The 24,998-nt window shown below is 43.2% G+C and overlaps 1 protein-coding gene across 1 annotated transcript in view; it reads left to right on the forward strand.

Moving 5' to 3' along the window:
• Positions 1-24,998, forward strand: part of SLC9A4 (solute carrier family 9 member A4) — a 59,312-nt gene that overhangs the window by 893 nt on the left and 33,421 nt on the right. The window contains exon 2 of the mRNA XM_068564536.1: positions 4,442-4,905. Within this exon, the coding sequence (XP_068420637.1) occupies positions 4,442-4,905 (464 nt within the window). The remainder of the gene's footprint in view (positions 1-4,441; positions 4,906-24,998) is intronic.

Genomic DNA, 24,998 nt, shown 5'->3' on the forward strand with positions numbered 1-24,998 from the left:
TTCAAGTTAATAGATGAAATTCTAACCAGGGTTCTTTGTGCCCAAACCAAAGTGATGGTTTCCACTCTGTGACCATTTAATCTCCAAATTCACCCCCTTGTCTCCTTAGAAACAGCTTATTCCAGAGTGGAAAACTGATACGAATATCTCAATTGTCAAGCATAATGTCTCCTTTGCTTTAGTTATGAACTTTGTTATTTGAGTAGATAAGATTGCCTCATTGAAATAGACCCTATGAATCATGTTAGTGCTTGTTTATATGTTTCCTCTGGAACAGCTGTGAAATATGGGGTGAGCCATGAAATCGGGCAGTTAACTCCTTGGCATCAGGATGTTGGGCTCTGTCTTTTCATCTATCTCCCTGCCCAAGGGTGTTGGGGGCTGCTGGCATATTCATTAGGTGCCCATCATAACTGCCGCTCATTTTGAGCTCATAAGATGTGAAGATAGAATGAAATTCTTAGTTTGAAGAGCTCTTGTGCAGTTTATCAAATGACTAAATGACACAGAGGGTTGCACATTATTTCTGAGAAGGGCTCAAGTAAAAATGGGTTTCCAAAGGGATGATATTCTCAGTTCAGAGCTAGGGGTCTAACACCTTTCATGCAACCACGTGGATACTGAGAATGTTCAAGTTGGTCTTATGTGATCTTGAGTTTTCCTTTGTCAAAATGCCAGAGATTCTGACCCGACCCACTCCCTTCCTTTTCACAGTAATGGGTGAAGTTGGCCTGGAATCGGGAAACTAGCTGATTCCACTGACTAGCTCTGTCTTTCTTCATCTCAGTTCATTCATCTGTGAAATTATTTCTGAGATCTCTTTTTGGTACAAATAAGAATTTTCTAATGGAAAGAGGCTTCTATTCTATATCAGTGAACCTCTCAAGGAACAAAGTATATGTTTTATATTAGCATAATATACAGATTGTCCTTTAGAGGTGCTGTGTGTGCCCAGACTACGCCTACAAGTTCAGAGTCCTGTAAGGACGCTATTGTTCATAGAATTGCTGTTTAAATCTTCTTGATTTTCATGTGGATGCAACTCAACATACTTTAGAAAAAGAAAATAACTGAAGTAGGTTATCAGTTGGATCATGCTTATTCAGGCACAATTTCGTATTTGCTGGTCTTTAAGAATTCAGATTATTTTTATATTGTACATGAAAAGAAGGTCAAATTTACTGAATATATACTGTGATCCAAGTACTGGTCTTGTAGCTTTATATATGGTAGCTTGTTCACCTGGGGCAGAAAAATAATAATAATGACATAAAACTTTAACACTTAAGGAAACCATACCGCTTTTTTAGATTCTATATTATAAATCTTGAATCAAAATATAATTAATAATCACTAGTATTCATTTATTCCATCATTCTATCAAGACACATTTATTGAGCACCCAGGCAAGGTGTAGGAATGATTGTGGTCCCCAGCCTCAAGGGCGAAGATGGGTGAATCTAGCACTGCCTTATAGGTGCTCCGACAGGGCCATCTTTGACTTTCAGGCTGGACCTTGTTATTCGTGACCTTTTAAGTTTCAGGCCAGGGAACTAGAACCTCAAAGTGACTGACTCTATTGTCCATTATGGAAGGGGAGAAGAATTTTGAAATGTGAAATTCACGTAGCATTTCCCTTAAAGGGCCCTGCTTACGGGTTAAACCCTCTTCCTGCTATCACTGTGTAGATGCAACTCGGCTTCAGGCAGGTGACATTGGATCCATTTCAGGAAACTAGATCCCTGGAAGCAGGACCAGACTGGGGAGACAGAGGGCCTGAGAAAATCACACTATGGGCTCTTCCGCCTACTTTACATATTTAAAAAGTTAAGTGTGGTTAAAATAAGAACTAACTGAAGAAGGAAGAGGAGAGAGGAGAAGAAGGAAGCTGTTATTAGGAAATGGAGAGAGCAGGACTTTAGAAGGAGGCCTTAAGCTGGTCTTGAAGCCAGTGGGCTGAGTGGTTTGGAATAATGTCTCTTGATACTCCATTGTATTAACCTGCCTGCTGATGGTGGATGGAGAAGTTCAAAGCTGTGGTCAGGGAAACCCACGTGTTCTTTGGGTGGCTGAACCTAAAACTTCCTAAGGAGACATTCCATGGCCCCAAGGCCTATGGGAGGGAGCCTACCTCCTTAGCCTTGAATTTCAGGCCCTCCATTGCTTGGCTCAAAATCAGTACACTTCCAATAGCCAGGACATGGAAACAACCTAAATGTCCATCAACAGAGGAATGGATAAAGAAGATGTGGTACATATATGCAACGCAATATTACTCAGCCATAAAAAGGAATGAAATCGGGTCATTTGTAGAGACATGGATGGACCTAGAATCTCTCATACAGAGTGAAGTAAGTCAGAAAGAGAAAAACAAATATCATATATTAATGCATATATGTGGAATCTGAAAAAATTGGTATAGATGATCTTATTTACAAAACAGAAATAGAGACAGAGACATAGAGAAAAAACGTACGGATACCAAGGGGGAAGGGGGGATGGGAGGAATTGGGAGATTGGGATTGACATATATACACTACTGTTATTATGTGTAAAATAGATAACTAATGAGAACCTACTGTATAGCACAGGGAACTCTACTCAGTGCTCTGTGGTGACCTAAATGGGAAGGAAATCCAAAAAAGGGGATATATGTATACGTATAGCTGATTCACTTTGCTGTACAGCAGAAACTAACACAACATTGTAAAGCAACTATACTCCAATAAAATTTTTAAAAAAATATCAGTACTCTTCCCCATTAAAATTTGCTCTGGCCAGAGGAATCTCCTCAGTGAATGTCAAAAATATCTGGCTGGGCCATCCCTGTCTCTCCCCTCTTTCTCCTGGAGTTCCCCCCTCCTAAAATGCCTTCCCTCTGTTGTCCAACTATATAAGTCCCACTCATTCTCCAAAACCTGTTCAACTTCTCCTTCCCATGCAAGAACTTCTCTGATGAACACCTGACCTGTTCATTCATTCATTTATACACTTAAGATTCTTTTAGCAATTAGACATGCTGTTATGGACAAGACATCTTGCTAAGCGTTTTGGGGAGATATAAAGATGTGTGCCATCCTGCCTGAGTTTGAGGAGCTTAGAGCTTAGTAGGGGAGAAAAGTCATGGACCAAAAATGGTAGAAAGGGATCGTTGTTAAACAGGTACAGATAAAATGTTACAATAATTCAAAGGAGGACATATTATTTCCTTGGGAAGAGATTGGGAAAAGCTTAACCTCAAGGATTGAGCAGGACCAAAATGGGGTGGAGAGAAGGACAATGCCGGCAACAATAATAATACATAAAGACAAGAAAGGAGGCCTCCTGGATGAAAAGGCGTGAGCTGGGCTATAATGTAAGATGCATGAAGACAGTGCAGAGTGTGTGGGATACGGACTCGGGGAGAGCCCCAGGTGGCCTGCTGTGCCTGGATCTCTTGTCATATTTGTTGATATATTCAATATACACTTCTTTGTATACTTATACATTATATTGGCTTTATCTTCTTATTTGTTAAGAACGTTTCTAAAATTTCATCAATAGTTGGAATTGTAGAAAACATGTTTGGTCCCCCACCTCACAGGACTTACAGTGGGTTGTTCTTGTCACAGGGATGCTTAACAAATATTCTCAGTTTAAATTCTATGAGACGCTTTGTGTGCCTTCAGAGTCTTAGGTGGGGAATTGAACAATCAGATTAACATGGTGTAGAATAGTCATTTGACAGCAGGATGTGGAATAGACCGGGACGGGGAGGGAGAGGGGGGAGATCAGGAAGACACCGCAGTAAGTAGGATGAGAAGTGGGGAGGTCCTCAGTGAAGGCAGCGGCTGCAGGAGTGAACAGGAGGAGACGGACTTCCGGGGCAGCCAGTGGGAGACATAACTGATGAAATAGGTTGCCAATTGCACGAAGGGGCAGAGGTGATGGGGTCCCCATAAGAATGCGATTTGATTTCCTCTCAAGTGGCTGACTGGGTGGCAATGTCATTGGTTAAATAAAGGAAACAAAATAAAGACTTTTCATTTTTATTCATTTGTTTGTGGTGGAGAAGGAAGTGAGGTAAGGTAAGTTTGGAAGCAGCTGGGGTTTAGGTCACTGTGATAGACTCTTGCAGGAGCTTCAAAGGTGGGTTTTACGTGAGAGCAGAAGAGTTCCACCGCTCAGATCCCTCGGGATGGGGAAAACAGGAAGGAGGAAGCAGGAGGGCACGGCTGGCTGAGAAGATGCGGGAACCTGCACTGAGCATGGGAAGCACTTCATCACGTCAAGCCGCAGCCGCACTTGCAGCTGCTGCTACAGATGGGCGCTGAGGCTGGGCCCGGAGATGCCGCCATCTGCGTGGCTTTGCAAGGCCTCTTGCACACCCCTCCCCTGGTGTCCTGGGGGCCAGAGCCGGGTTCTCTGCCAACATCTAAACGTGGTTCTCTACTCTCCGCAGGCTTCCACGTCTACCACCGGCTGCCGGGCCTCATGCCTGAGAGCTGCCTGCTCGTCCTCGTCGGGGCCCTGGTGGGCGCCATCATCTTCGGCACCGACCACAAGTCGCCTCCGGTCATGGATTCGAGCATCTACTTCCTGTACCTCCTTCCGCCCATCGTCCTGGAGGGCGGGTACTTCATGCCCACCCGGCCCTTCTTCGAGAACATCGGATCCATCCTGTGGTGGGCAGGGCTGGGGGCCCTGATCAATGCCTTCGGCATTGGCCTCTCGCTCTACCTCATCTGCCAGGTCCAGGCCTTTGGCCTGAGCGACGTCAACCTGCTTCAGAACCTGCTGTTCGGGAGCCTGATCTCGGCCGTGGACCCCGTGGCCGTGCTGGCCGTGTTCGAAGAGGCGCGGGTGAATGAGCAGCTGTACATGATGATCTTCGGGGAGGCCCTCCTCAACGACGGCATCAGCGTGGTGAGATGCGGCCCCCCACCGTCCCCAGGGAGACAAGGGGCCTGGGGGTGGAGAAGGCCGGGCAGGCCTGGGCCTCAGCAGGACAGGGATGGGCCAGGGCAGTGTGGCCGCAGGTCTGGCCACTGCCCTTGGGATCTGCACGGCGCCCACGCTTGCTCACTACGCTGTTTGCCATCCACTGGCTTCTTTAAAGGAGAAGCAGGAGAGAGGAAGTGTGATTCTTTAGTGAATTCGGTGTTTCACTGAGCAAGCAGAAACCGTGGCTAAAGGCTCTTCTGGGTTTTCACACTAGGACAAGCAGTACTTGTACTTTTATTTACTCTTAGTCATGGGACCTCACCCTCCTTCCCTTTATGTGCTTTTTTTTAAGCTCTGTTTTAGATGATGAAGTTAAATAAAAGATAGGGGTAGGGAGAGAGATGACGGAGGATTTGCACACATGCATTGGCTTGTATATCAGTCTCAACTGCGTGACTCCCAAGGAGAATGTGATAGAGCAGCTTTGCTTAGGAGTCCTTCCAGAGAGAGGCCGAGAAGCGTTTACAGGCCAGATCAGCGCAGAGCATTAAGGCCCAGAGATGTCTTTGGCTAGAGGTGCTGAAATATTCCAGATTGGCTGCTGCATTGCCCAGTTTCCTTACATTATTGCAAGCCTCCACCAGGAGTTAGTCTATGTGATTTTATATAAACTTTGGTGTACTTTTCTTATTCTTACATTTATATCACGTGACATAAGTAATACTGGAATGCATTTTCAGTGTAAAAGACTTAAATAGTACAAAATCATACAGCATAAAACACAAAAGCCTCCGCCTGACCCTCTTCCCTCCCCCTTGGATCCAGTTTGCTTTTCCCTCCCCATTTTTATCATGGACACATGCATATACGTACGCAGATAGAGATGTATTGATACATCATTCTACATAAAGTGGGTGGCATTAAATCATATGTACTGCTTAGATGTAACAAATCTTGGACTTCTTTCTAGGTCTTTTCCACTGTTGCAGAGTGCTTCATAGATTACGTTTATAAAGATTTATTTAACCAGTTCTTGATGGATGAATATTCAGGTGGTAGTCAATTTTTCACTTTAAAAAACAGTGTTGCGATAAGTATTCTTGTTTCTGCGTGCATCTCTTTTCGCACTTGTGAGTCTTTGTATAGGATATATTCTTGGAAGTGAAATTTCTGGGTTAAAAAGTAGGTATACTTAAAAATTTGAGAGATGCTGCTAGAATCACCTCCTCTTCATTCAAATGATGAAGGAGGGATTCCCACCAGAAGGTTATGGAGTGACACCAACGCTAAACAGATGAGACTAATGACAAGTGTGTTTGTCACCTATACTCACAGCCCGGGGTAGGGGGCCACCGCACACCATGCAGGGCCACATGGGTGCTGCACTGGGGAACAGAGTGAGCTCTCAGGGACTGCGGGAGGAACTAGTAGAAGGATGGGGTACCTCCTGGTTCCTAGGGGATGATGTGATTGGCTTATTATTTTTATATTTAACAAACTTTCATTTGGTACCTATTGTGTTCTGGGCACAGTGCTAACTGCTTGGGTGGCAATGATGATGAATGAGACGAGGTCCCCTGCTCTCTTTTTTTTCAATGTTTATTTTATATTGGAGCATAGTTGATTAACAATGTGGTATTAGTTTCAGATGTACAGTAAAGTGATTCAGTTACGTATATATATGTATCTATTCTTTTTCAAAGTCTTTTTTTTAATCCCTTTTTTTAAAATTTATTTATTTTATTTCTTTATTTTTGGCTGCATTGAGTCTTCATTGCTGCGTGCGGGCTTTCTGTAGTTGCGGTGAGCGGGGGCTACTCTTCGTTGCGGTGCACGTGCTTCTCATTGCAGTGGCTTCTCTTGTTGAGAAGCATGGCTCTAGGCACGTGGGCCTCAGTAGTTGTGGCACGCGGGCTCAGTAGTTGTAACCTGCGGGTTCTAGAGCGCAGGCTCAGTAGTTGTGGCACACGGGCTTTGTTGCTCCGCGGCATATGGAATCTTCCCAGACCAGGGCTCGAACCCATGTCCCCTGCATTGGCAGGCAGATTCTCAACCACTGCACCACCAGGGAAGCCCATCAAAGTCTTCTGAGTAATTCCACAGGCTGTCAGGGAACTAACTGATCCCCAGTACACAGGGATATACAAGTACTGTGGTAAGGAGAGTTATTGGGCTGGGGGACCTTACCGTGGGGTCAGATTGCAGGGGGAACTTGCAGTAGAGCCATTCAGGACCCTTCTCATTTTACCACATATATTAAACCTTAATTTTAGTTTTTATGTATACAGCTGCCAAGATTTTCCAGAAATCTTTATGGGCTTGCATTTCCATACACGGTGTATTAAGTGCATATTTCCTTGTATCACTGTCAACAAGGGGCATTGCTTTCTTAATGTTTTCCCATCTAATGAGCAAAAACGGATAACACATGTTTGCTATAATCTGCATGATGATATTAAGCATCTTGTCAAAGATTGAGGATCATTAGCGTTTCTTCCGCTATGAATTGGAAACTCGTGTCCTTTCAGGGTTGCCAGACTTAAAAAAAATACAGGATACCAGTTAAATTTGAATTTCCTATAAACAGTGAGTAATTTTTTATCAGTACGTCCCAATTATTGTATGCAAATACTGCTTCTTGTCAATTTTTCTTTGAGACCAGTTGCTGTTTTATTTCTTTTTTAATTGATTTGTAGAAACTCATTAAATTATCTAAACTTTAAGCTTTAGATAAACTTTAAATTATCTAAACTTGAATGTTACATAAAAAGCAAATATTTTCTCCCATTCTGTCACTTAAATTTTTTTAAGTCATGTGTCTTCTATATGTAAAAGTTTTAAATGTGTATGTAGTCAAACCTACTAACGTATTCTTTTATTGCCCTGGGTTTCACATTTTGCTTTCCAGGATTGTGCCTAGCCAAAGAACACGCACACATGGTTTGTTTTGTTCTTTAATTTTTCTCCCTTTTACAGTTAATTATTTAATTCACCTGGCACACAATTTTTTTAGTGTTGTTATTCATAATTTTCTTTATTTTTTCTTTTCTAAATTTTAATTTATTTATTTTATTGAAGTACAGTTGATTTACGTTGTGTTAATTTCTGCTGCACAGCAAAGTGACCTAGTAACACACATATATACATTGTTTTTTAAATTCTTTTCCATTATGGTTTATCCCAGGATATTGACTATCGTTCCCTGTGCTATATATCAATAGTAGGACCTTGTTGTTCATCGTGGCACACAATATTTTATCATGAGGACTTTATGCCGAGATGGATAGTACTGGGGGAGAAAGCATTTGAAAATAATCCAAGATATCCGGGGTGGATTCACCAAGTGGAGGAGACCCACACTTGAAGTCAGAAGCCAGGTTATTTATTCATAATGAGAATCTCTAACTATTGAGTGAGATACTAGACTCATCAGACCTGCCTGTCCTTCCCTGCTGGGCGAGGATCTCAGAAAGCCAAGTTGTCTGCCGGTTGCCAGGGGAGCCTGGACTCCAGCCTGCTATTCCATTTACGTATCTCATTTCTCAGTGTGTGGCCCTCAAGCCACGTGCCTCAGAATCCCCCAGGTGGGCTTGGTGAGCACTCAGATGGCCAAACCTCAACCCAGGACCACTGACCCCCACTCTCTGGGACCAGAGCCTGGGAATCTGTATTTTTAACCAGCACCTCAGAGGATGGCTGATGTTTGGGAACTACTTGTTCATGGCCTTTAGGTGGCGAGAGCTGATATATCTTGATCTAAAACGATGCTACGTCTGGGAAAGGACTGGGCTAGGTTTGTCTCCACCCATTCTTTCTTCAGGTGCTTTCTTACTTTGGGTTTTGTTACAGTGGAATAAGTCCCCTTGGCTGGGAACCGATTCCACCTCCTAAGGCACCCCTCTGAGCCACGATGCCTCCGTTTCACAGTTTATCCAGAGAGCATCTCATTTTACTCATATCCAAGTTCTTTGGGGTCCCTTGCTGACTGTAACCCCACGAAAGCAATGCCCTTGAGGGTGTTCATCTGTGTCAACATCAAGGCCACCTTCTGGCAGCCCGTTCTGAGATAATTATGCAACTTTCCCTTCCTAAATCATTAGGGAAATTTAGCAATGACAATATCACCTCACTTAATTTTCACAGACCAAGCTCTTTCTTGATACAACCTACAGACCTTGTTGCCGAGACATAGTCTTTGTTAACGAGCCACGAGAACATGTGGCTCTGTTCCCTCTGTGGTGCTGCCTCTGAACTTGAGACTCGCTTCAGCCTGAGTTTTCTCTAGACTTTACATCTAGAGCCAATCACGGCCTGGGGTTTCTTTGCTAACTGCATTTGTTTGACTTTCCCAAAGTTTAGTTGTTTCCACTTGGACTTTTTTTTTGAAATGATCATTTCCAAATAAAATTGTAATTTTCAGCTGACCAGAGTTACCTGCTTGAGGGCACTGCTGTGACCTCCACGCGGTGAAGCTGTTGCAGAGCTGGCTCCGGGGTGGGGATGGAGGTGCCCACACGTCACTCGGGGTCACCCTGGGGTCACCCTGGGGTCACCCACAGCACAGTGATATTAAGTGTGTGCTGGGGCACTTCTGCGTCCCTGCGTGAAACTGGAGAAGCTCGGGGCCGGATGTAGAAAGCAGTTTGAGAGCAACTGGTATTTAATGCAGTGCAGTTGTCTTTTGAGCCAAGGGCCTTGGACTCACCCTTTCATCGAGGAGGGAGCCTTCCCGAGGGCAGCCGTCACAAGCGGGCTCTTTCAGCAGAAGGTCTGAGTCATCCAGACAGAGACCTGTGATTAGTGGGTTACGTGTGACAACTTTGCAGATCCTTATCCCACGAAAAGAGCTGCCTCTCACTAAAGAGGAGACGCTCCAGAGGAGATGCAACCGTCGAAAGAGCAATGAACCTGACCCCCCAGGTCTCTTGTCCACTTATTTCTCCCTCTCGCTGAATATTTTAGGTTATGACTCCAATCATGAGAACTTCCTTATGGGCAAAGGGAGAAGAGACAAAACCCCAGTAGCTTTCAAATAATAACTAGTATCCCCAGTTGAAGTCTCGTGGCCAGCATCACAGCAGTAAGAGAGATGCAGCCACTATATCCAGGCCCTGTATGGGGTCACTTGTACATTTATTATTTTATTAAATCCTTAGATTTTACTGTGAGGCTGAATTAATAGTCACATTTCACAGATGAAGAAAATAAGGCAAAGGGAGTACAATAAATTGCACAAGGGCATCCTGCCTGGCCATGACAGACCGGACATGGGTGCCCAGGTCTGTCTCTTCCCAATCTCTTTTCTTTTATTCTTACCTTTTGAATTTTCAACTCATGGAGCTGAGAGGAACAGGAGAGAGCCAATATGTTACCTATGAGGAGACTGGGCTCATGTCCAGTTGGTAGGAAATCCAGGGCTCTTTCTCCAAAACAGAACTGGCTTGTTTGGCCAAGTCCAGTATGCGGCTCCGGGAAAGATTCTGGTCATCTCTGTGCCGAATTTCTGTAAAATTGGGATGACGGTATTACTTAGCTCATAGGGTCACTGGAAAATTCCCATTAAGCTTTCAGTATAGTGAGTGTTCAGCGTGCAGTGAGAACTCCAGGCATGCTGGCTATTATTTTGTATCACACCAACTCAGGGACATGCATGGTGGTTGGCTCCCTCTTAACAAGCATTTGGTTTTAAACAAGGCACTGCTTCATGCATCGTAGGCAGATTGTCCTTATATGTGTATTCCTCCCTGGTTTTCCTGCATCAGTTTGCTGAGTAAGCAACAAGGTGATACCACCAAGGTTTCTATCATCTTGCCCCATCACCCCCTCCTCCACCTCACCTGGGAGGTGCCAACATCTCCCCTCCTCCACCTCACCTGGGAGGTCCCCGCATCCCCCCTGAGATTGGAACCCAGGCAGCCTGGCTCCAGAGTGTCTCTGCTCCTAACTCCTACTTCATGCTGTCTCTTTACCCCTCCCTCTCTCCCCATCACTTTCTTTTCCTCTGGTTTTCCCTCCTTCCTCTGGTGATGTCTTCATTTCGCATCTTGCTGCCACTCTAGTCCATTCTCTAGGCGTAAGGTGGACGCGAGAGTGGTAGAGGGCGCGGCAATAAAGTTTCTGTGCAGGACCCTTGGGCTAGTCACATTGGCAGGTATTTTATCTGCTTTTTCTTCTTAGAGCTTTATAACAACCCACTGTGGCGGGATTGCTGTCCCCATTCTGTGAAGGAGCAGTATACAGTGCTTAAGAGCAGAGGACCCCCGGACCCCAGATGTCTGTCAACTGAAAAAAATTGCACAACGTGAAAGTCGTGAGTTAAGTTGTTTGGGGCAAAATGTGGACCATAGCCTGGGAGATAGCCTCTCAGAGAGCTTGGACAAACTGCTCCAAAGAGGTCAGAGGGGAGGTCATATATATGTGATATTGGTGAAGGGGGTTCGTGGAGTCAAGCACACACTTTGGCAGAAGGTTGCCGCTAGTCACGAAGAGCAGATGTCACCGTTAGTGATTTTAGTGCTTTTCTAGATATGAGAAGATGCAAGAAATTGGGCTCATAAAATCTTCTCCTGAAACTACCTACCTGGAGCACAGAGAGCCTCATTCCTGATCTCTGCCCTGAACTCCTTTCAGGGGGTGTTTGAGGTCAGCGACTGCAGAGGCCGTTGGTTTCATCCTTGTAGAACCTGCCGGCGAGCAACAATTTTCACTTGGCACGTCTGTGCTCACATGTCTGTGCTGACCCTTCTTGGTCCTTTGAGCCTCTCAGGTGAATTACTAGATCTCCAGGTGCTTAAGTTTCTTCATTGTTATTTTTATTATAAACACACAGACTGTCAGAGAAGTCATTTATTGAATATAATTTATTCTATGCAGCTCAATAAACAAAAGATATAGTGAAAAGCTGTCCTCCACTGCTTTTCCCAGCCCACAATCAGTAACAACAGTTTCTTAGCATTGACCTTATACCTTTCATTCAAGTTGCCCCCTCTATTTATTATGCATTCTTATTGCTGGCATTAGAGCCTGGATTTCCTGATCCCTTATTCTAGAATTCCTTTGACCTCTTCTCATCTCCTCTTTGCATCCCTTTATCAGCCCAGCTTTGCTGACTAGTTCCCTGTCGACCCTCATGATTTTTCTCCGAAGGCCTCCCGCCATCATCGTAGGACCCAGCAGGTAGCTCTGAGCCTCAAAGATGCTGATGACGCCTACAGAGGGGATAATTGAATGATGGAGGGAGTGATGGGGACTAGGAAAGGCTGTGCCCAGGCTGTGCTGTGACCACAGCCCTCCTCCTCTGATTCCCAAGAGGGTCACTCCGTTTGAATTGGGATTTGTCAGGGAAGCTGCGAGCAAACCAGGGGGCTCTCCCTCTGACCAGCTCCCATCATGGAACTTTGGAATTGCTCCCTGAGACTAAAGGCTAGAGGTGGGATGCAACCAGGGGTAGGCACGCAGGGAGAGAAGGGTCTCAGTGTCCTTCCTTGCCGCACCTTCGTGGAGCCATGTCTGTGGACGCTGTCCTGGGCACTGTGCGCGCAAAGATGAGCTGAGCGCCTCTGCCCATCACTCAGTGGTGGGGGACAGTCATGGACCCTGCCGGTGTGAGGATGCCATGGCGAGTTCAAACCAAGCTAGCTGGCAGGGAACAGCTTGCCAGAGGAAGCTGTGTCTAATCCGGGAAAGATTTTTAAAAACATTCATTTAAGGGTGAATTTTCCTCCAGGATTCTCCCTGGTTTATATTTTCCTACCTCAAAGAAGTCCTAGCTCCAGGAACATCCCATGCAAGAGGCAGTAAATTGTGCCCAAGAACATGGAGAGTGAGGCCAAATGCCTTAGTTCTAGTCCTGGCTCCTGTACTAGTAAACTGTGTGACTTCAGATGAGTCACTTAACCTCTCTGGGCCTCAGTTTCCTTTCTGTAAACTGGAGATCAGGTTGTTTGAGGGTTAAAGTGAGTTGATACAGGTAAGCATTTAAAACAGTGCCTGGCACAGGGTTCAGGACAAAGTGTTTCTAATATTATGATTTATAAGAAGAAATATATATTTGGTCTTTGTCCCCATTCAGGGCACAGAGCTCATTTAAACCCTTGAAATTTCCTAAGTGAAGAGAGCTGCCTTTTGTTATGCTAATGCGGCGAATTTTGGAAAGCCCCTAAGTAACCTAAGGAAGGGGGCTGGTTGTCAGTGGAATGGACTTTGTGATTAAGGAGTTGGAGCTTTCTGTCTCCCTCCCTAAACCACCCCCAATCTCCACCTCCAGGAAATGAGCTGGAGATTGAATTCAGTCACCCATGGCCAGTGATTTAATCAACCAAGTGCAAGTAATGAGTTCTCCATAAAAACTCTAGAGGATTGGGTTTGGAGAATTTCCAGGTTGGTGGAGATTCGGGGAGGCTGGAGCTCCTGGAGAGGGCATGGAAGCGCCTCACCCCTGCCCCATAACTTGCCCTTGACCCATAACTTGTCCTAAGCATCTCTCCCACCTGGCAGTTCCTTTTTTTTTTTTTTTTCTTAATTAAAAAAAAAAAAGTTTTATTGGAGTATAGTTGATTTACAATGTTGTGTTAGTTTCAGGAGTACAGCAAAGTGAATCAGTTATACACGTACAGATAGGTCATTACAGAGTATTGAGTAGAGTTCCCGGTGCTATACAGGATGTCCTTATTAGTTGTCTATTTTATATACAGGGGTGTGTATGTCAATCCCAATCTCCCAATTTATCCCTCCGCCCCTTAACTCCTGGTAACCATAAATTTGTTTTCTACATCTCTGTAACTCTATTTCTGTTTTGTAGATAAGTTCGTTGGTACCCTTTTTTTCTAGATTCCACATATAAGCGATATCATTTGATCCTTTTGTAGTAAACCGGTCATCTAGTGAGTAAAATGTTTCTCTGAGTTCTCTGAGCCATTCTAGCAAATTAATCGAACCCAAGGTGGGGTTGTTGGAACCTCTCAACTATGGCTGGTGGGTTAGAAGCCCAGGTGACAACCTGGACCTGCGATGGGCATCTGAAGCGGGGGGAGAGGCTGTCCTGGGGGGCTGAGCCCTCAACCTGTGGGATCCGACCCTGTCTCCAAGTAGATGGTGTCAAATTGAGTTAATTGCTTGATGGTCTGAGAAAGAAGCACACACGTCGGAACCCGTGTCAGGGTCGGCGTGTTATTTATAGAAGTCCACCTCCATGAGTGCCTGAGAGCCGCAGAGCCTTCCTCACAGCCTGAGCGACGCCCCATCTGTCTGGACTTGGCGGTCTCAGCTTTTCCGCGAGAAGCGCAGCACACAGACCTGAGCAGACTCTCTCTGGGGGAGTGTCGGGCAATGTTTTTCTTGTTCTCTTTTTATCTCCTTATTTACCTTCATTTTTTGCACGTTCCTAGGAAAGGAGGAGAGAGGCTGCAGATACCTTTACAAGTAGACAGTTTCCTCTGGCCAAGAATGTGGGTATATACAAGGGAGGCGTGAACCCAACAAGTGTAATCTTGAGCAAGTGACTCCATCCTTTTGTGCCTCCGCTTCCTCATGTGTAAAATGGGAATGTTCAGTCTGACCCCAGAGGGTGTTTTCGAGGAGGCTGTGAAATCAGACACACAGACGCCGGCACCTAGTAGGTGAGGAATCAGCGTCCCGTTGCCCTTCCCGGGTTCGAGGGGAGGTTCCACGCAAGATGGACCATCTGGTTGGTGCCTGTCGGCCTGGAAACGGGGATCAGGCCCAAACCCCAGATGGACACTAGGTGCACCACCCTCCTAGCGCCAACAGGGAAGCGCCCACCCAGCCCAAGGCCCAGGCATCTTCCTTCTGGACCGACTCTCATCAAAGCCTCTGGAGGTCTGCCTGGTGAGCTTCTCCTCAGCTCACAGCGGCCACTGGTCATCAGTTACGGCACTGGCCGTGGGGCCCGCGGGGGTGCGTGTGATGCAACGCACACAATAGCTTGGGTTGGCGCTTGGACCAAGTCGGGGAGTGGGAGGAGCTGGGAGAAATGAAGGGCAGAGGGCAGCCCAGGGTTGGCCCCAGCAAACAAGGATGTTCGGGGGGTCAGACGTTCACCAACAGAGAAGCCAAATTTGACTCCTAACCTTCCCCAACTAGGAGACACCTTTACCTCCCCGTGCCTGGGGTTTCAGCTGTGGGCTCCTGTTAACCAGAAGCCTGAAAGATCTGCTCCTTGGGCCCGTATAAATAATTCAGAGATGCGCTCAGGCAGTGCAGGGTCACAGAGGGACACTTCAACCGTAGGTCATTGGAATTCCTCAAATCTGTTTCAGAAACACTGGTTTGGTTCATTGTCTTCTGGTTGAAGAAACAGACTAATTGAAGTCTGAGGGGTACAAGTAGGTTTTCCAGCAGCCTGCGCTGTGAGCCCCTGGTGGGTGGTTAGAACTAACTCCAGTTCACAAGGGCAAGAAGAAGAACGGATCCTTGCCTGGTTACCAAGTTGTCCTTCCTTTGGCAGGAGGTAGGGTTGAGCAGCTATTGGAAATGGATTTGGAAAGGAAACTCTTCTCGGGAGAAAAGCAAACTCTAAGCCTGGGACTCCAGACAGCCAAGAGAGTTTCCTAGTTCAGCGGTTTTCAAGAGACTCTCCCGCCCCAAAGAGCACGCCTGCATGTGTTCTCAAGGGTGTGTCAGGTGTGTCAGGCTTTGGTGTGGAAAAAAATCTGCTCAGGGTCATGTGAGCAGTCCCAATAGCTGGCCGTTTGGAAGAGATGTGAGCAGCTAGTCTGTTCCCCCGTGGCTTCCTCAATGATTATGTAAAACGAACAGTCTCTGGCAGAACCTGTCCTGCGGGCCGGCTCTGTCATATCACATCCAGGTGATGGGTCAGAGACAGAGCCATTGGCTCTTTCCCCAGGCTGTGGTTTGCCCCAGTTCCCTCCTGCTCACCTGGGATCACGTAAGTGAGCATTATCCTAGCAGCATGGGAGAAAACGGAGAGCTCGCGAAATCCAACTACTTTATTTCAAAGTTTAGTCCTGTTTGATTGAGCCAGAGTTCCCTTGAGTTTGAATCTTTCATTTATTCATTCGTCATTCATTCATTCATGAAAAAACATTACTGAGCAGTACTTTTTCTCAGAAACTGCTCTTTCTGTAACAGGGAAGAGCCAAATCTGACTACATGTTGGCTCTGTTTCTTTTACTTTAACCTTTGCTTTCCGCTGCTTTTGTTCACTGAAAGGATACTGTCTATACACAGTGGCCTGCCTTGGGGAACCCTGCCCCTCTGCCTGAAGGTTAAACCAAAGTGCCTTTGTTCAGGGAAGCATCCGGACTGTGTCCACCTGGGAATGGCTGCAAGGAACAAGAAATTAACACATCCCCTCCCCGAGGCTGGCCATTCCAGGGGATATTTGCAAATCTCATGGCCTTTTTACTTTACTTCCCCATCTCCTCCCCCTCTCTGTGCTATAAAAGAAACTGGCATCCAAACCCCGAAAAGATGGTTATTTTGAGACATTAGTCTGCCGTCTTCTCGGTCTGCCCAGCACCTCATCTCCAGTTTATTAGCCTGTCTTGCGGCCAGCAGAGCAAACTTGGACTCGGTAACATTTCCACTGTGCCAGACTGACCCTCTCAGAAGAAGCAAATCACAGAGCTAGTCTTCAGTGAATTGACATCTACTGGTCACAACTGATGTTTGCTTTTATAGTTTAAAAAGTTTGGAGGTTAAGCAGCCTTAAAATGACTTTTCCTGTCCTGCAGGTGTACTAGCACCAGGTGGTGAAAGTCAGTCCTCTGGGCGTTTGCTTCAAGTTGGCATGGAGGTGATGGGAGGGGAAGATTGCACAGACTTAGAGGGGCCAGGCTGGGTGGTTCCTTGAAGAGATCATGGCTGAGGAACAGGGGTGGGTGTGGGTGTGTGATTGCTATTAGCTCTGAACTGCTAAGTTTCATTTACCTACAGGCCACTGAAAAGAAATTTTCCGTAGTTTTAGAGACAGAAGTCTGGAGCCTGGGGGAAAGATTGGTGGAAGATATGTATGTAGGAGCTATTGGCAGGTAGGTGGGAAGAGCAGCTATGAAATATGGCCCGTCCTCTACCCTTCTGTTCTTCAGGCTGAGAAGAATATGTTCAGACTTTTTAAATTGAAAAGAATTTCCTTAAAGAAACATCTTTGCTGCGCCTTAAATCAATAAAATTCTGCTGCTTACTTCTCTTTGTTAAATTTTCTGACCTCCGCTTAGGTCATCTTCCTGGCCTCTCTGAGATTATAAGCAGCTAATGATCAAGGATGTCAGTCCTAAGAGAGTCGGGAGATCCTATGTTTAATCTCCTGTCCTGAGTTTCAGATCTTTTTTCCCTTCCTTTAAGGAGTGAAGTATAAAAGCTTCTTCCCTTCTGTCCCTTATTTTTAGCTTTTTTTCTTTTTAATTGAAGTACAGTTGATTAACAATGTTGTGTTAGTTTCAGGTGTACAGCAGTGATTCAGTTATATATATATTTTTCCAGATTCTTTTCCCATATACAAAATGTTGAGTATAGTTTCCTGCTATAAAGTAAGTCCCTGTCGGTTATCTATTTTATACATAGTAGTGTGTATATGCTAATCCCAAACTTCTAATTTTTCTCTCCACCCCACTTCCCCTTTGGTAACCATAACTTTGTTTTCTATGTCTGTGGGTCTGTTTCTGTTTGGTGAATAAGTTCATTTGTATCATTTTTTTTTAGATTCCAAATATAAGCGATATCATATGCTATTTGTCTTTTTCTGGCTCTATCATTCTGGCGACTGCTAGGTAGCTGCTGGGTTTCTTATTTCTTAATTTCCTTTAATAGTCAAAGAAATTGGTTGCCAAGGAACTGCTCTATGACAACTTAATGTGCCAGTGCCCTTTCATACAAAATGGAAAATTAACGGGATTCATTATTTAATTTCCTGTGTCAGGTTGATGAATACAGTTTGTGTGTGTGTGTTATTCTCTGTACCTTTCCAGCATCTGATGTACAGTGAAGATCATTTCTGCTGTACTGTGCTGTGACTCTGAACTTACAATGTTTTTTTTTTTTTAATAGATCTTTATTGGAGTGTAATTGCTTCACAATACTGCGTTAGTTTCTGTGGCAGAACAAAGCGAATCAGCCATATGCATACACCAGTGCTTTTTTACTTGTGTAGAGTCAGTACTTAGCCTTTTTTTTTAAGGAACTGGGTTTATGGCAAGCTCAAGCAATAAGGATTAATTAAAAAGATACACAAGACAATCAGGAAGACATAGATCTTCTATTAGTCCACTAAGGCTGCCATAACAAAAGACCACAAGCTGGGTGTCTTCAACAACTGAAATGTATTTTCTCACAGATCTGGAGGCTGGAGCCTTTCTTCCTGGCTTGTGGCCAATCACTTGCTGTGTCCTCACAACGGCCTTTGCTCTGTGTGCACTGCTGGTGTCTCTTCCTTTTCCTTATAAAGACACCAGTCCTATTGGATTAACGGCCCCACCCTTAAGACCTCATTTTAACTTAATCACCTCTTTACAGAACCTATTTCCAAATCCAGTAACATTCTGCAATTAAGACTTTATGAATTTTCTTTAATAATTTTTAAAAATTTATTTATTTTATTTATTTATTTTTGACTGCGTTGAGTCTTCGTTGCTGCGCGCGGGCTTTCTCTAGTTGTGGCGAGCGGGGGCCACTCTTCGTTGCGGTGCACTGGCTTCTCACTGCAGTGGCTTCTCTTGTTGTGAAGCACGGGCTCTAGGGGCGCGGGCTTCAGTAGCTGTGGTGCGTGGGCTCAGTAGTTGTGGCTCACGGGCTCTAGAGCACAGGCTCAGTAGTTGTGGCACATGGGCTTAGTTGCTCCGCGGCATGACCAGGGCTCGAACCCGTGTCCCCTGCGTTGGCAGGCGGATTCTTAACCACTGAGCCACCAGGGAAGCCCAAGACTTCAACATATGAATTTTGAGGGACATAATTCAGCCCATAGAAGACCCCGCAGTAACCCAGGAATAGGAAGTGCTTTATGAGGGGTCTCACAAAGGCTGTAACTAGAACCTAGCTGGTTTTAGTGATTTCAGATCTTATCTTACAGTCAGGATGGACCAGGTTATGTTCTGGTAATAAACATCCCTCCAAACCTCAGTGGCCTACAGCAACAAAGGTATATTTCTTACTTACACTTCTTGTCTTCTATTGGCCAACAGAGCCCTCTATCTATTCTATTCTATTCTATTCTATTCTATTCTATTCTATTCTATTCTATTCTATTCTATTCTATTCTATTCCATTCCATTCCATTCCATTCCATTCTATTCTTCAGGATCTGGGCTTATAGAGCAGCCATCTTGAGCACTGCCGGTCTCTGTGCCAGAGGGAAGGAGAGAAGATTCATGGAAAGCCTCACCTCAGCAAACAAACGCCCAATCCCGTAAAGGACATATCCTTTCTGCTCAAAACTCATTTAAACACAAAATTTGGCCAGGCAGAGTCACATGGTAGAGGCTGGACATGCAGTCCTATCAGATGCCTTGAAGGAAAAGAAATACTGGGTGAACAGTACTAATAACTATCACATTCTTACTCCAGAGCCCCACCATAGATGCAACTTGGCCACTTGCTCAGACTCTGCTGCATTTTTGTAGATCTTTGCATTTCTCTTCCCTCTCCAAGTAGCTTCCACATAATCTCCTCCATCATCTGTCCCCTACTCCTTAGTTTTTATTATTCACAGTTTTTTGGTGCTCATCACCCATCCCTCCTTATGGCCTCTCATAATCTCTTAATCTGCCTCATTGGACTTCTCTGTTCATCCACTCCTGGTCCATTATCTCCGTACTTCTCAGAAGACATGGCTGCTACCGCTCCTAGCTGGACAGAGGGTTTCACCTCAAGCTACTTCATGGTCCCTAGTCTATGAGCACATTTCTCAAGGGTCTGTCAACTCCTATTCTTGAATGAGAGGTCTCTGGTTGAAAGTACTGTAGCCACACAAGGCTCCTTCTCCTCCTCAGATGCTTTGTCATAGATGTTACCCTTACAAGGAGCCAAGAGCATGGTGGGGACTGTGGTTATCAAGTCTAGGAGGATTGCTAGTCAGAAGTATGCAATCAGTTATCATTAAGCTATCAGCTCTCAATGTCAAAGAAATCCAGGAGATTTAATATTGTGAAGAGCTTTTTCACTCCAGTTCTTAAAGATAGTTAAAAGTCAGTACGTTTAATGAACCTACATGGTTATAAGTTTTCTTTATTTATGTGAAGTGGTATAATGTTAACCCAGAGTGTCCTGTAAAAAGTTAAGAATGTTATATTGTAGAGTGCCAGTGAACATAATGCAAAGAGGTATGGCCAATAATAAAATTATAAAAGAATTCTAAAAAGTATTCAAATAATCAAAATGAATGCAGGAAAAGAACAAAACCAGAGGAGGAAAAGAGAAAACAGGTAATAAAATGGTAGATCTAAATCCAAGCATGACAATAATTATACTAAATCTTAGTAGACTAAACACTCCAATTAAAGGTCAGAGATTATCAGAATTGATTATAAAGCAAGACCCAAGTACATCCTATTTGCAGGAAACACAGCTATAAAGATACAGATAAGCTGAAAATAAATGGATGCAAAACTATACCAGACATAGGTCTACCAGGCTGGTGTGGTTATATTAATGTCAATTAAAATAGACGCAAAGGTGGAAAATTTTACAAAGATAAAGAGGGATGTTTCATACTGACAAAAAAATGTCAATTTATCAAGAACACCTAACAATTATGCATGTGCATATGCATGTGCAATTATGCATGCACCCAGTAGTAGGGCCATGAAGTAAAAATGGACAAATTTAAAGGAAGGAAATGACAATTCCACAATCACAGCAAGAGTTTTAATACTTTTCATTTAGAAAATGATAGAACAAATAGGCAAAATGTCAGCAAGACACTGAGGAGCTGAACACCATCAACCACCTTATTCTAACTGATATTTATAGAGCGCTGTGCCCAGCAACTACAACCCATACATTTTTTTCAAGTTCAAATACCATGTTCATCAAAAATGACCACATATTTGACTGTAAAAAAAAGCCTCAATAGACTTAGAAACCATGCAATCAGAGTGTGCTCTCTGTCCCCAGCAGAATTAAATTAAAAATAAATTACATTAAGGAATATCCCAATATTTGGAAATTAAACAATACACTTCTAAATAATCCGTGATTCAAACAAGAAATTACAAAGTAAATTAAAAAGTACATTTAACAAAGGGTAATGATGTACCAGAGGAAAATTTATGGCTTTAAATGCTTATAGTAAAGATTTTAAAGTTCTAAAATCAATGACATATGTTCTACTTCTTCAGGTAATTTCTTCAAACTAAAGAAAGGAGAGCAAGGTAAATCTAAAGTAAGTAAAATAAAGGCAATAGTAAAAATAATAATGAATGATAGTAATAGAATAAATAATAAATTAAAAGATATAAGACATCTTGCCTGTATCTTAAGGAAAAACTAATACTTATTCTTCAAAAACGCTTTCAAAAATAGGAGTGATCACTTTTCAACTCACATTTGAAGCCACCTTTACCCTGATACCCAAAGATAATGCAAAGAAAGAAAATTACAGAATGAATATAGACTAAAATATAGTTAAAACATTAGCAAATCAATGTCAGCAATATATAAAAAGGATAATAAGTCATGGCCACATAATGTAAATACATCCCAGAAATAGAAGTTTCTTTAACATGGAGAAAAGTTTATTAATGCAATTCAGTGGAATAAGTGATTGTATCACTAGATGCAGAAAACCATTTGACAAAATTCAACACCTGCTTATGATAAAAACTCCTGGCAAGGTAGAAAGAATAAATAACTTCTTCAACCTGATAAAAGATATTTATGAAAAACCTACAGCTAACATCACATTTAAAGGTTAAATATCAAACACTTTTCTTCTAAGGTCAGGATCAAGGCAACACTTCACTCTCAACTCTTCTATTTTTAGAAAAAAGCATAAAGACAAGGTCACTAATGAAATAATATATATGTCTCTATTTGTGAATGACATGATGGTTTATGTAGAAAATCCTAAGGAGTCTATAAAACAATCACTAGAGTTAATAAGTAAATTTAACAAGGCCATGGGATATAAAGTTAACATACAAAAATCAAAACACTTTAATACAGTAGTGGCAAACAACTTTAAATACTAGTGGCAAAAGGAAATGTTAAGATTCCATTTATAAGTACTGTCAAAACAGAAGTACTTAGAAGTTCAACAAAGTTGTGCGAGACCATTTCACTGAATGTTATAGAACATTGCTGACAGGAATTAAAAGACCTAAATAAAATCATGTTTGTTAATGGAAGACTCAATATTATTAAGAGGTCAGTTTTCTCCAAATTGATCTATAGATTCAATAAAATCCCAATCAAAATCCCAGGAGACTTTTTCTTGTAGAAATCAAATCGACAATCGGATCCTGAAATATTACTGGAAATCCAAATGACATAGAATACACAAAGGAATTTTTAAAAAGAACAACGATAGAAGACTTATTTGAAGACTTGCTTTAATGTACAAAGTTACAATATTGATTAAACAATAGACGTGACATTGTGGAAGAGAATGGAGAGTCTGAAATAGACTTACACATATATGGTCAACTGATTTTTGACGAAGGGACCAAGGCAGTTCAATGGGAAAGGAAGACCTGGAGCTGAAATAACTGGATATCCAAGCGGGAAAATATGGAAATTACTCCTTACCTCAAACCAAATTCAAAAATTACCACAAAATGTATTATAGACTAAATGTAAAAGCTAAAATTATAAATCTCCTGGAAGAAAACACAGGAAAAAATCTTTACGATGTTGGAGTAGGCAAGGACAGAAAAAGGACAAACAAGAGAAAAAAGGTAATAAATTGGTTCTTATCAAAAGAAAAAAAAATTTGCTTTTCAAAATACACTATTAAGTAAACAAAAAGAAAGCCACAGAATGGGAGAGAGTATTCATCATGCATGTATAAAAGACATACAGGATATGTAAAAAATTTTATAGCTCAAAAAGAACTCAAAAAGGAGTAAAATATTTGAACAGGTACATCATAAAAGATGGTATATAAATGGTCAATAAGTGCATGAAAATATGCTCAACATCTTTAGTAATCAGGGAAATGCAAATTAAAATCATGATGAAATACAGCTATACACCCATCAGAGTGGCTAGAGTTGATGGGATATGGAACTACTGGAAATCTCATACATTCCTGGCAGGAATGGAAAACGATCCAATGTCTTTGGAAAACAATTTGGTAGTTGCTACAGACTGAACGTCTGTGTCCCCCGGAAATTCATATGTTGAAATCTAATCCCCAATGTGATGGTATTTGGAGGTGGGGCCTGTGGGAGGCGATTAGGTCATGAGAGTGGAGCCCTCATGAATGGGATTAGTGTCTTCATAAAAGAGACCCCAGAGAGCTCCCTTGCCCCTTCTGCCATGTGAGAACACAGCGAGAAGACAGCTATCTAAGAACGAGCAAATGGGCTTTCACCACTGAATCTGCTGGTGCTTTGATCTTGGACTTGGCAGTCACCAGAATTGTGAGAAATAAATTTCTGTTCTGTATAAGCCACCCAGTCTATGGTATTCTATTATAGCAGCCTGTATAGATGTAGACAGCAGTTTCTTACGTTTTTAACTTGTATCTACAGCGCTGCCTGCCCTTTCTACTCCTGTATATCCAAGGGAAATGAAAACATAAGTCTATGCAAAAGAGTCGTACGTGAATGTTCATAGCAGCAATATTCCAAGAGCAAAAGCTGGGTGGTGGGCAGAGCAGGAAACAAATGTCCTTCAACAACTGAATGGATGGACAAATCGTGCTTTAACCATATAGTGGAATACTACTCAGTAATAAAAAGGAATGAGCCACTGATCCCTGTAACAACAACTGCTGAGTTGAAGAAGCCAAACACAAGAGAGCCTGTACTTTATTATTCAATTTATATAAATAAAAATTAATCTATGGTGACAACAGTAGAATGGTGGTTTCCTGGTGTCAGGGTTGGAGGGAGGGACGGACTTTTAAAAAGGAATGAAGAACCTTTCTGGGTTTGTGGAATTGTTCTAGATCTTGACTGTGGTTATTTTATGGGTGTATACAGTGGCCAGAATTCATTTGTTTTAGATGCAGCTTACCATATGTAAATCATTCCTCAATAAAATTGATCAAGAAAAAAATATCAGCACATTTGAAATCGACTCTCCACCTCTGCTAAGGCTTGGGTGGTGGGCTGCTGTCCTTGATCATCATTCTGTGTGTTGAAAGGGCTTTGCAAACTTTTACAGTGGTATTCATAAAGGGTTACCAGTACTATGATCTTGGGAGGTTGGTGAGCTTGTTAAATGTAACAGGAAAGGACCATTTTCTGAGACTTCTCTGAACCGGTTTTTTTTTTTTTTTACAGCATCACGTCTGACACCAAATGTGTGCGTGTTTTTTCCCATACCAACTAGTTCTCCAACTCTCCAGACACCAGCTTGGTGTCTTACAATTTCATTCAGTTCTAACACTAACCACCCAGAATTAGCACAAACCCCAAAACCCCACAGGCTAAGGGCTCAGTCCCATAAGACTCCCCGACTTCAGGCACCAGTTCCAAGACTGGACCTCTTATATGTCTGACTGACTGGTTGTAAAATTGGGGTTCCCACAACCCCTCCTCAGGTTTGCAAGTTTGCTAGAGCAGCTCACAGAACTCAGAAAACCAGTTTAATTTCTATGACCCATTTCTTAGAAAAGATGCAACTCAGGAAGAGCCGAATGAAAGGGATGCACAGGGCGAGGTACGTGGGAAGGGGTGCAGAGCTTCCGTGTCCTCGTCAGGGGCACCGCCCTCCTAGCACCAACCTGGAAGTGTTCTGAACCCCGTTGTTTGGGTTTTTCTGGAGGTTCTATTATGTAGACATGACTGATTAATTTATTAGCCACTGATTATTTTTTTTAACTTTTTATTTTATATTGGAATATAGCCGATTAACAATGTTGTGATAGTTTCAGGTGCACAGCAAAGGGACTCAGCCATACCTATGCATGTATCCATTCTCCCCCATGGCCACTG

The sequence above is a fragment of the Eschrichtius robustus genome, chromosome 15 (genome assembly GCF_028021215.1).
Source record: "Eschrichtius robustus isolate mEscRob2 chromosome 15, mEscRob2.pri, whole genome shotgun sequence".
NCBI classification, from domain to species: Eukaryota; Metazoa; Chordata; class Mammalia; order Artiodactyla; family Eschrichtiidae; genus Eschrichtius; species Eschrichtius robustus.